Below are 11,496 nucleotides of genomic sequence, written 5' to 3'. Positions count from 1 at the left end.
GTCGAGCCCAGCGGCCATTGCCTTGGGATGCACGTGAATACCAGCAGCCTCCATGGCTTTCTGCATGGCTAGCATCACTTCCTGCATTTTTTGATTTTGCGCTTTCTGAGCTTCGATCTCAGCTTCATGATCGATAGCTTTTTGTCTAAGGAGCACCAACTCTGAGTAACTTCCTCCGTCGTAGGCATACTCGTCGAGGTTTTCCTCGTAGTTCTCGTCGGGAACTATTTCTTCTTCTTCTTCCTCGGACTCCTCTGCTGCTCTTGAGGCTACATCTTCCTCATTTGGATCTTGAGCATCTCCCAGAGGGCGAGGGTGACGTGTACTTCTTGTCTCCACCATTGTTGTGAAGTCAAATGCTTGTTATGTAGTAGCTTTCCTCAGCTCTCAATGAAAGCACCAAAATGTTGACCGAGATTTTCGGCAACTATTAAAATACGATTATAATAAAGAGCTGTAAGAAAGTGAGATGAAGATTTTTACGTGGTTGGGGCGTTAATGAGCCTTAGTCCACGAGTCTTTGTTATTAATGGATGTATTTAATACAGATTCCACACTTGAGAAAACGTGTTTCTCATAAATACAGAGAATGTTCTTGGTGAGTATTTTCTCTCTTTGCTCTTTTCCAAACCAAGATTCTCGACCCCATTAAATGAGCTTTGAGGGGGTATTTATAGTGTTTTGGTGGGGTAATCCCTAGAATTGTTCTTACACATGTATCTGTAAGTATCCATAAAGTTGGGCATTTCCAATGAACATACCATGGGTGATGCATGGTCAAATCCTTAGGTGCCGTAGGGTTTTTATGAAGAATGTCCTTTTTGCCTTGTGATTGACGTGACTCTTCGCAGAGTAGCCGTCGCTAGACTTAAATGATCATTACTGTAGCGCTGGTTTGGGGGTTGTGCCGTCAGACTTTATTGCGTGTTACAGTCCCAACACGCTTCCTCCCATGCGGCATTAAATGCGACTTGATTGCTCGAGAGAGATCTGACACATCCCGGAGAGGCTTCACGTCATGCGAGCTTCCCGGAGTACCTTGTACTCCGGGTGCCTCCTCCGGGACCCACGCTAACTGCGCTTCCTTGTGGCGCACAAAGACTTATCAAATGTTTACAGGTTATCTGATCCACGTGTCCTAATTCGACTAGTCCACGTATTTTGGGCGAATTCAGGGGCAACAATAAAAATAATAAAATTAAGAGAAATGTAAGTAAATAGCCCTATTTATAATTTTAGTGATAGTTAATGTCCCTTTTTTAAAATAATAAAATAAATATTCTTTTTTACTTTTTAATACCTAAAATACCCTTCATTATATAAAAGGTATTATAAAAATACCTTAGAGTAATATGAATATAACATACAAATGCTATACCTTAGAGTAATATGAGTATTATGTAATTTTTTTTATTTTTTTTACTGATAGGTATTCTTTTAATTTTATTTTTATTCTTTTCCTTCATGATATATAATATAACATACAAATATTATACCTAGAGTAATATGAATATACCACAACAATTCTATAGTCAAATAAATATATATAAAAAAAACTTAAATAAACTTCTACAAGTTTTTTTTTCTCTTTCTTTCAGGATATACCATAGTAAATAAAAATAATATACCACTCTATTTATTTATTAATATATCATAGCACATAATAAAGATATATCGTACAAAATAAAAAAAAATACTAAAAACTTAAATTAATATTTAATATTTTTTTTCTTTCTATCCTTCACGATATGCCATATCACATACAAATAATATACCTTAGATCAATATGAATATACCATAAACTTAAACGAATATACTATTAAATGATTTTTTTTCTATGATATACAATAGCATATAAAAACTATATTCTGCAATTATAAGCATAAATACTATAGTAAAAAATTAATATACCACCAGTATAGTGGAAACAATATATATACACACCAAAAACTTAATTAATATTTCACATGTTTTTTTTTCTTTTTCTTTTTCTTTCCTTCATGATATTCTAATGAACGTAAAGACAATATTTCCTAATGAGATATAACTATACCTCAAACTAATATTCCACATTTTTTAATTTTCGTGTTTCGTTCATTATATACCATAGCACATTAAAATAATATACCACTATCTTAAACTAATATACTACCTTTCAGTTTTTTTTAATATACTATTGCACATTAAAACGATATAGTATTGTGCAAAATAACTATACCAAACACTTAATTATTCAAGGTTATAATTGTAATTTCATCATTTACCTTTTAACAGAATGGACATTTTGTTAATTTTTTATAAAAAGGGACATTTATTAACTTAATTGTTAGATTTAGGGTCATTTTACATCTTGACCCTAAAATTAAGTTATACAATTTTTTTATTATTGCATATTATTATATTGTAACAAAAATGAATAAATATATTAGATCATTAAATATATACATCAGTATTTGATATATCATATTACTAAAAATTAATATACTGTAGTAATAAAATTATATATCACAAGGAAATTATAACGATACTAAATTAATACTCAAAAAATATATATATCATGCTAACAAAATTATATATACCACTATTAAAATATAAATACATACCAAAAAATTTATATAATAAAGTAGAAACTAAATATCATCTTAAATAAATGCTAAACTATAGACAACAAAAACCATATACCATACAAGAAAACGTATATGCCTACAATAAAAAATAAAACAAAATAATATAATATTATTAAAAAAATTATATATATAATATTAACAAAATTATACATCACCTTTATATATAATAAAATAAAAACTAAACATGCATTATCTAAAATAAAATGATATACTTTACAATAAAACTTATATACTATATAACAGAAAATATATATATACCTTACAATAAAAATATACATAATAATAACAACAAATAAAAATAAAAATATATAGGATGCTGTTAACGTAGATTTTCGTTAACCAAATTTGAGCCTCACGATTATGATTCAACATAGAATTAATAAAACTATAGAAAAATAAAATAGGTTCACCAGATTTTTACGTGGTTTTGCAGTTAAAATTTTGCATAGTCCACGAGTCAATCTTATTCAGATTTCTGAGTATTTTTCTTAGGGCCTCTTGTATAAGAGTTTTTTCGTCCCTTTTTTGAGATCCCAATGGTGAGCTGGAACCATTTTTTTATCCGAGATCGACAACATATGACGATCGCGGATATAAGAAAATCTACTGACTTGCCAGGGTTGTGAGTCTCGCTTCGACTAGTTGGTCAATTTGGATCGGTTTATGTAATAATTGATAAATTTATATATTATTATTAATAATAAATTATAAGAATTTTTAATATTTAGTATCGAATTTTTTGGGCTTGTTGCGTATCATGTTTTTTAGGTTAGTCTATTTGTACTTACATATCGTGCTTCTTTTGCTGTATTGTGCTTAAGGATATATTTTTTAGGCTATGCCATGCTAATTTGTAGCATCATGTTGTGTTATAGGTGTGTAAGTCAGTCGGTTTGATCGGTTGATGCTATATTTTATTCAACTAAATATAAAATCTGTGTTACAAAAATTTAAGTACAACTCGTCCAATTAAGAAAAAAGAAATTAATAACCCGCCTAATAAAATTGGTCGGTTTGGTCAAGTTAACCCGCCCAAATCGACAACTATTTTTTTTTTACATTCAATTTTTTTTTTATTTACTTATGATAATAAGATAAATATATATAGATTGAATGCAAAGTTCAAATCAACTACCATAAAAGAAACATAGTAGTTTGAACTTTATATATATTTTTTTAAATATGTATGTCTTAATCAGATTGGTCGGGATAGTCAAGGGCGGAGGTATTCTATGACCTTAGGTGGCCATGGCCCCCCTCAACTTTTCATGAAATTGTAGTATTAATAATATATGTAAGTAAAACTAGAGAAACTATAAATTATTAATTTTTATTACTTTCTTTATAAGGTTACTCTTATAAGATATATGTTATATTATATATTTATAAAGATAAATACTATGGCTATAATAATGATCACGTCATTATTATAATGTATAGATGAAAAAAATATAATTATGAATAATGACACTTTGTTGTAATTTTCTAAATTAAAAATGGGTCATTTAAGTAACATATTTTTTTAATAGTAAATATCATTTTAGACTTTGTGTTTTGCAAAAATTATTAATTGATAAATTAGACATTATATTTTCTAAATAGTACAAAATAGTACCATGAACTGATTTTTTATTAATATAAAAGTTAATAATAATCTAATCTAGAGTTATTATGACAAAACTGGATACATTTTCTACATTTATTCATGCTAGAATTTTTTTTCAAGTTTATTATATATATATAAAAAATTATCGAAAATTGAGCTCACTGTACTTTTTTAGAAAATAAAGAGTTGAATTTATCATTTCACAAAATAGATGGTTCAGTCGATAACTTTTGCAAAATACAGAGTCTAAAATAGTATTAACCATTTTTTAATAGAAATTATAAGTCTTATCTTGTAGGTTCCATACAAAATGATCTAAATTTTTTACACATATGATTCTTTTCTTTTTTAATAATAGTAGAAGATATTGACTAATTAATTAATAATATATATTGCAAAAAAATTATTGTAATTATTTGTGTTGTTACTAAATTCTTTTATGTTAAATGTTAATTACTAAATAATATTAATTTTATATGTAAATGCTAATTATTTTGCTAAATAAAATTATAAAATTTCATATATAATTACCACACACGGTGTATTTTTAAATATAATAGTGTAATTATCAGACTGTGTAATATAATTAGTAATTAAACACTTATATTCAAATACGCTTTATAAATAATATTTGTGATGTACAATATTATTATAAAAAATATTTTGTTTGAATTATAAAATTTTAATAATTGACCCCAAGAATTTATTCCTAGGTCCACTCTTGGGGATAGTTCAGATTGATTGGGTTAGTTGGTATTATTTTTAAGTCGCTTAATATAAAGGGGACTAAATATACTTTCGTCAGATTATTGAGTTTGTATTATTTGTTAGATTATGTCAGTTTAGTTTGAGCAAATTATTCAGTTGGGACGACTTACAATTTTATTTTGTCGTATCTAAACCCATATTTTTCTTACCGAGTGGTATTCGTGCCTTTAATGCTCGTACCCATATTCCTTGTAGCATTTCTCAATCCATAAAGACCTACCCAAAACTAAAAGCCCTCTTTTCTCATAAAATCAGAAATAAATAAAGCTCCAGACAAAAACAAAAACTCTAATGACAGACTAAACTCAAACCCCTTCTTTCTCTTTATTCCGTCTTCTCTCTCTATCTCACTGACTCGGAAGAAGAAATCTCTCTCTCTCTCTCTCACACACACAGTAAGAATCATCCACAATGGCAGAGAAGGAAGAACCAGAGGAGGAAGAAGAAGAAGTAAAAGTGCAAGTACAAACAGAAGAAATGGAGAATGTGAGGAAGCTTTTGAGCTCCTACATTGGCGTGAGCTTCAGCGTCTTCTTGGCATTGGCTCCCAAGAATTGGATGCAGTTACAGAAGCAAGCGAGGGAGCTTAAGGGGAGATTGGCGCAAGCAGAGGACCAGTTGAGGTTGATGAGTTCGAGGAGGAAGGAGGATTCTAAGGCCAACGCCCGAGTGGTCGAGATATTCGCTAGTCACAGGAATGCCTGGCAAGCCGAGGAGAAGTGGTTCCTCCACCAGATCGATGCCGCAAAACAGGAAATCGCTCATCTCAACGCGAGAATCGCTGAGTTTGAGAAGTCCGAAGATAGTTCCAGGGACCGAATGGATCAATTGGAGAAAGAGCTAGCCGAGAGGGACGAGATGATCGGTTTCATGTCGAGGCATGGCGGGGCTGAGTTCGGGCCCAAGGAGGGGGAAGAGGACGGGAATTTCGGAGATGGAGATGCTAGTGGTCTGTACGAACAGTTTCAACATCGTTCTAGTGAGTTTGATTCGGAGTTTCTTGCTTCGGCTTCCAAGCTTTCGACGGAAAGAGCCATTCTCTGGCAGGTTTGAACAAGTTCCTATCTCCATTTTTTGTTTCTTAATAATTTCTCGAATTAGAGTTTCAAAGATATTATATTTTAATTGCTTTTGACCCAGCAATTAGAATGCTCATTTTACTATTTTGTTTCTCATTTGATTTTACTAAGTTTAGAATAATTGGAGTTTTTGTATGATTTCACAATAGAAGTCTAAATTGAAATTATGATAAAAAGTTTTTACCTTTTCAAAATAATAAAAAATTCTTGTATTATTTTATGCAAAATGGAGCTTAAAGTTCTTAAAGGGAAAAGCAGCTAAAGGTAGAGCTTGCTGTTTCTTTTCCAATATATAATGTTCGTGTAATCATTAAATTAAAATAAAGTAGTAGATCAAAGTCTTTTCATGATGCAAACATGATTTCGACTTTTATATGAATTAATAAAATATCTTATTGTTCCATATGGTATGGAAGAATAGTTATTTGACTAAATCTTCCTTTTCACGTACACGTGACTTTGATCTCAATGATGTTTTTTTCTCCCACTTTCTATTACTCCCTTTTGCTGGCAGATGAAAAGAGTTTCTTTCTTTTATTTTATTTCATTTATTATTATTATTATTTTTATATGTATATTTAAATGTTAACAAATGTTGCTAAACGATATTCTTTATAGGAGATGGATACAAGTTTTATTTTTCTGTAGAAATAGTTTTTCTGATGTCTGGTTTGGAAGTAATGTAGAATATATTTTCTTTTTCATCTTGGTGTTGCAATGTAGCATGAAAAATATTTAGATACATCATAAAACCAATGCTACTCATCTTTTGTCAACTAATCTTACTCAGTTGAACAATGGCCCATAAATATATTAGAAAAGTTGCAATCTACTCTTTAGACTTGGTCACTTGAAAGTAGATAGGTGGTTATTGGATGTTTTAAGTTGAACGCTTTGTTGTAACTTGTATGTGGCACTTTCCTGGGCCACTATATCAACCTGTTATCTCTTTCTTTCCAAACATTAGAGAAAGCAAACATCAGTACTTATGCTGTGATAGTGGGAGAAATTCTATTCTGTTGTGCCATTGTATATTTTATAAATGCATTTAGTACCAAATCATTTTCATGTAAAGTTTTCATTTTCTTCTTTGACTTTTATATTTTTGTGCAATTTTATTTCTATTCTTTTTGATATCTATGTATCCTGCTATAGGAATTTTAGAAGAAACTTTTTTATATCAGGAAATTTATTCTTTTAAAAAAACCTTATGTTCTTTTCTTTGTACTACAATCATCATCGCGCTAATGTTTGTTTGCAGAGTTAATAAATTCATGACAGCCCATTTGGCTCCTTTACATTAATTTTACGCAGATTTTTTTTTTTGTTCTTTTCGAAATACAATGCTTTTGAGAAAGTTTTATAATCATGTCGGGTCTTTATGAACAATAATTACTTTTCTGGAGCCGGTCCCACAAAATTAATGCAAAAGTTAACTGTTTGCATATTAACTTACTTTTTTTTTATACATTTTTAACTACTTAAACAAGTACAAATCAATACATTTTATATTTGGAAAGGATCAATCAATTTCCAAAATTGCCTGCATCTGCATGATTTCAATAAGACAGAAATCACCATTTCATTGATCAATTAAACTTGAGTTAGCTAAAGAGGTTATGGTAGCCAGCTCCTGTAATGAGGGTTTCAATTATTCCAAATTTATGCTTGTTTTAAATCTTTTAACTTTTGCAGGATGTACAGTATGAATCTGCCGAGTCAATGTATCCTATGAAGCATTTTGTTGCAAGGTAAGTGCTAAAGTTACGTTTAATAATGTAGTAAGCATGCATTTTATGCACGGTTGCTGAAGAAAGGGATCCATTTCTTTCCTCTTAGACGGGAATCCCCTTGGAAGGTCGATGGAGATTCAAGTGGGATCTCCTCAAAGCTAAAGTTACTTGAACAAGAATTACTGAATTTGGAAAAAGTGGGAAAGAGTGATGTATTAAAGGCTCCATCATTGATGAGGAAACAAGCGAAAAGATATCAAGCTCTTGCTGGGCAGATAGATGAGCTATGCAGAACAATGGTAACTTTTTAACACCTTTGCCTTTTTATTATTGTTTTTATTTTTGTCTATTTTATCTGTTCGATTAGAGTTTTCCATCTTACATGAAGTTGTGTTGTGCTAGAGAATATTTGAATACTTTCCCAATCAGTAATACAAGTAGTTTTGTTCAAGAAAAAAGGACATTGCTAAATTTCATAAGGTTCACTCGTCTCTGAAATCCTTCAAATGGAATGCAAAGACCAGAAATTTTGATGGGGTTTAATACAGGGGAATACATGTTCTGTAAACTCATTGATAACTTCTGATAGTGAATGGTGCATCTTTTGTGCTAGAGGCCAAATTTTTTTCTCTTATAAAAACTGATCAAGAATATTTTACATATTAATTATCTAAAAACAACTGAGACTGACCACAGGAAAACTATTTTTTCCTGTGAACAGAATGACAATTGTCTTATAATCATTTCTTCGCCATTTATAATTCAAGAGAAAAAAAAAATTATTCTGTACTGGTTTTATGACATAGGCAACTACAAATTTGCTTGGGTTGTAAATTTCTTAACATGAAGTTATTCTGTGCTGGGCAATATTTGAATATTTGTAGTTTAGTTTAAGGCCTTATGGCGCGAGGAGCATTCTTCATGCTGATGAATTTGTACAAGGGTCGGTGTTAGGGTTAGTGTCATCAATTCCTATCACGAGGTCTATATCTCCCCCCTGCAATGCACTATTGGAAATGTGATGCCTGCCTCTATTAGTTTGATTCCTCTAATTGTCATTAGTATTATAGATAGTTGAAGTATCATAAAATAAGTCTGTTAGGGTTATAGATCCATTCTAGTCATTACATTTCTCATTTACTTTCTCCTTTTGCAGCAAGACAGTGATCCCAGTGACCCCACTGTTAGTCTGGATTTCCGTACACAGAGGCAGACGGAGTTTCTACTTGAAGCATTTAGACTTCAGCAACGTGCATCTGAAACCGGGCAGAAGCTGATGGCATTGCAAACCGAGATTGGGAAGAGCTACTATGGAGATGAGATGGGAAGCTATGCAAATATCACCACAAAACGATCATTGGATTCCATTGGAAACAACTTGAAGGAGATCCAGAGGAATTTGGAAATATGGTTGGCCAGAATCATTGGAGATCTTAAAGGCATTCTATCCAGAGATGGCGTGTCTCGTGTAAAAGAGTATTACCTTTCTGGATATCCCTTTGTCCAGTAGAAGCTAGGTACTGTTATTCTCGTATCTCTATATATGTTCTGATTTAAAGCCATGCATGCGAAGTTGTGGTTAAAATTTGCCTGTGGAAATGAATTAATTCCACTTTTTGTTTATGGGAAGGCATTTGAATGTATTGGTTGAATTTTAAAACGAAAATTGTTTATGACAAACATTTAAGACCAATCATAGGCTCAGGATCTCATCGTCATGCAAAATATCGATTATTCTGTTTGGTAGAAGGCCTGCACTGCACAAATTGGCATTCTAGAAAATGTACAGAAGAAAGGCATTTCCTAACGAAGTATTTTTGATTGATTAGACAATATATTGTGGCTATTATTTGCAAACGGATTGTATCTTTTGTTGGGAAGATCTAGTGCAATCTATGATAATATTTTCCTATGTCAAAAATAAGATTATTACAAAATACTACAATTAGTAATATTAAATATTCATTAAAGCACCACAAGTGCCGCAGCTATTGGCCGAAGCTATGGCACTTGTTCGTGCCCTCTTTGATTGCCTCAGGCTTGCTTTGCAAGCAGTTCGGGGCACAACTGAAGTGATCTCTGAGTTTGGTGTGTTGCTGCAAGATGTCTTACCTTAGGCTGTCTTTGAGTGAACCTTATGAAAATTAGCAATACCTATTTTTCTTGAAACAAAACTACTTGTATTACTGATTGGAAAAACATTCAAATATTTAGGCTGTTTGAGTCGTTTAAGCTTTCTCATTATAATCAGTAATGCCACTGCCCATTTGTTATCTGTATTATGGTGGCATTGGGACTTGGATTCTCTGTCCAAAAATGCTGTCGATTTTCTTGTTTAGCCAATAAAAGAGCACATGTCATTGAATAATTTTTTTTTTGAAAGAATTATTGTTCAATTAAGCTGAAAAACTGGTGGGAACCACGGGGGGAATTCCCCCCTTGATACACTTCGGCAATATCATCGCTAGAAAACTTAGCTTTCTTTGCCGAACAATCCACAAAAGAAAGATTGCTACGATGAACATAATAGAAATCACAATTACTAAAAGCCTTAATAGTATCTAAAATACTTAAAGATAGAGATAGTAGCATCCAATTTGGAATGTATTTCCTCTACTGGAGAGCTTGAGTAGCAATTTTTGAATCAGATAAAATACAGACTTGATTCCACTTGCTTTGGACCGCCCAAGATAAAGCCATAGAAATAGCCTTAATCTCTGCCTCTAGAGGGGAAATAACAGAGGTTTTACGCAGCATGTAAGCCCAATTACCATTCCTGTTATCAATCATAACAACAGCAATGTTGGAAATTATTTTACCAGGATCTTAGATCTACTCACAAGTATGTTGATTAACACCCTAAATATGAACTTCTAAAACGATTATAAATAAACACATATAAACTATGATAAACCTTACATTGGGTGCAGCGGAATAATATCTCCTTCCACTCAGATCTCTAACCCTTGTATCATTTCTGTCGCAGAGTATTATCAAGATCTGAGCCCGAATGTCCTTCTTGTTGAATGTCTTTCTTCACGATCTTCCTCACTATGATTGAGGTACTACTTGCTGTCTGTGGGCACTACTCTATCACTAAGAGGTTCGAAATTTACAATGAAGAAGAAGGAGAAGAAGGTGGCGATTAGGTATAGAGAGGAGGCTCAAGTTTTTCTCTGAAGGAAACAAGATGTGAAAGTCACTTTTTCCTGAAGCCATCACTATCTATTTATAGCATGCCACATAGGGTTAGGTTTGAATTATTTGGCATTAAAATAATGAAAATATTAAAAAATAAACCCTACAAAGGTGGCCGGCCATGGCTAGTGGATTTGGGCCTCACTTTTGTAATTTTACTGTTTTATCATTTCTGCATCTCATTTTCTCAAAAACGCCAATTTTCAAATTCAATTATTTAAATGCCAATTCTAACTATTTAATAACTATAAATAATTATTAAATAATATTATCATTTATCATATTTATTAATTGGACCATACAAAGTATCTTAATTAACAAATATGCCCTAAAAACTCTTTCTTTACAATTTCGCCCCTACTTAGTGAAAAATTCACAAAGAGACATAGTCTAATTTGAGAACTATAATTGATTAATAAAAACCAATTAAATGAGTCTTACAAGTAATATTGTCTCAACTAGTGGGGGGGACCATGGGTCTATAT

General features: G+C 31.7%; 1 protein-coding gene across 2 annotated transcripts; it reads left to right on the top strand.

Annotated features, from left to right (window-relative positions):
* Window positions 1-5,190: 5,190 nt before the first annotated feature.
* LOC115716635 (uncharacterized) lies at window positions 5,191-11,239 on the top strand. Of its 2 annotated transcripts, none has more exons than XM_061115483.1 (5): window positions 5,191-6,048; window positions 7,776-7,831; window positions 7,920-8,112; window positions 8,970-9,330; window positions 10,800-11,239. In XM_061115483.1, the coding sequence occupies exons 1-4, from the start codon at window positions 5,413-5,415 to the stop codon at window positions 9,321-9,323; spliced, it is 1,239 nt and encodes a 412-aa protein (XP_060971466.1). In that variant the 5' UTR covers window positions 5,191-5,412; the 3' UTR covers window positions 9,324-9,330; window positions 10,800-11,239. The 2 variants fall into 2 exon arrangements, with proteins under 2 accessions (XP_060971466.1, XP_030501339.2); XM_030645479.2 differs by lacking the exon at window positions 10,800-11,239 and adding an exon at window positions 9,444-9,506.
* The last annotated feature ends 257 nt before the right edge of the window (window positions 11,240-11,496 follow it).

Source organism: Cannabis sativa, chromosome 5 (genome assembly GCF_029168945.1).
Source record: "Cannabis sativa cultivar Pink pepper isolate KNU-18-1 chromosome 5, ASM2916894v1, whole genome shotgun sequence".
Lineage (NCBI taxonomy): Eukaryota > Viridiplantae > Streptophyta > Magnoliopsida > Rosales > Cannabaceae > Cannabis > Cannabis sativa.
Note: the sequence above shows the minus strand (reverse complement) of the source record. Positions and strands in the feature narration are given on the sequence as shown.

What these genes read in the sequence shown, in the direction of transcription:
- LOC115716635 (XM_061115483.1), top strand. Translation starts at nt 5,413, where the DNA reads ATGGCAGAGAAGGAAGAACCAGAGGAGGAAGAAGAAGAAGTAAAAGTG. An exon ending in AAAGAGCCATTCTCTGGCAG is followed by an intron (nt 6,049 to 7,775) that starts GTTTGAACAAGT and finishes TAACTTTTGCAG; the next exon opens with GATGTACAGTATGAATCTGC. An exon ending in ATGAGCTATGCAGAACAATG is followed by an intron (nt 8,113 to 8,969) that starts GTAACTTTTTAA and finishes CTCCTTTTGCAG; the next exon opens with CAAGACAGTGATCCCAGTGA.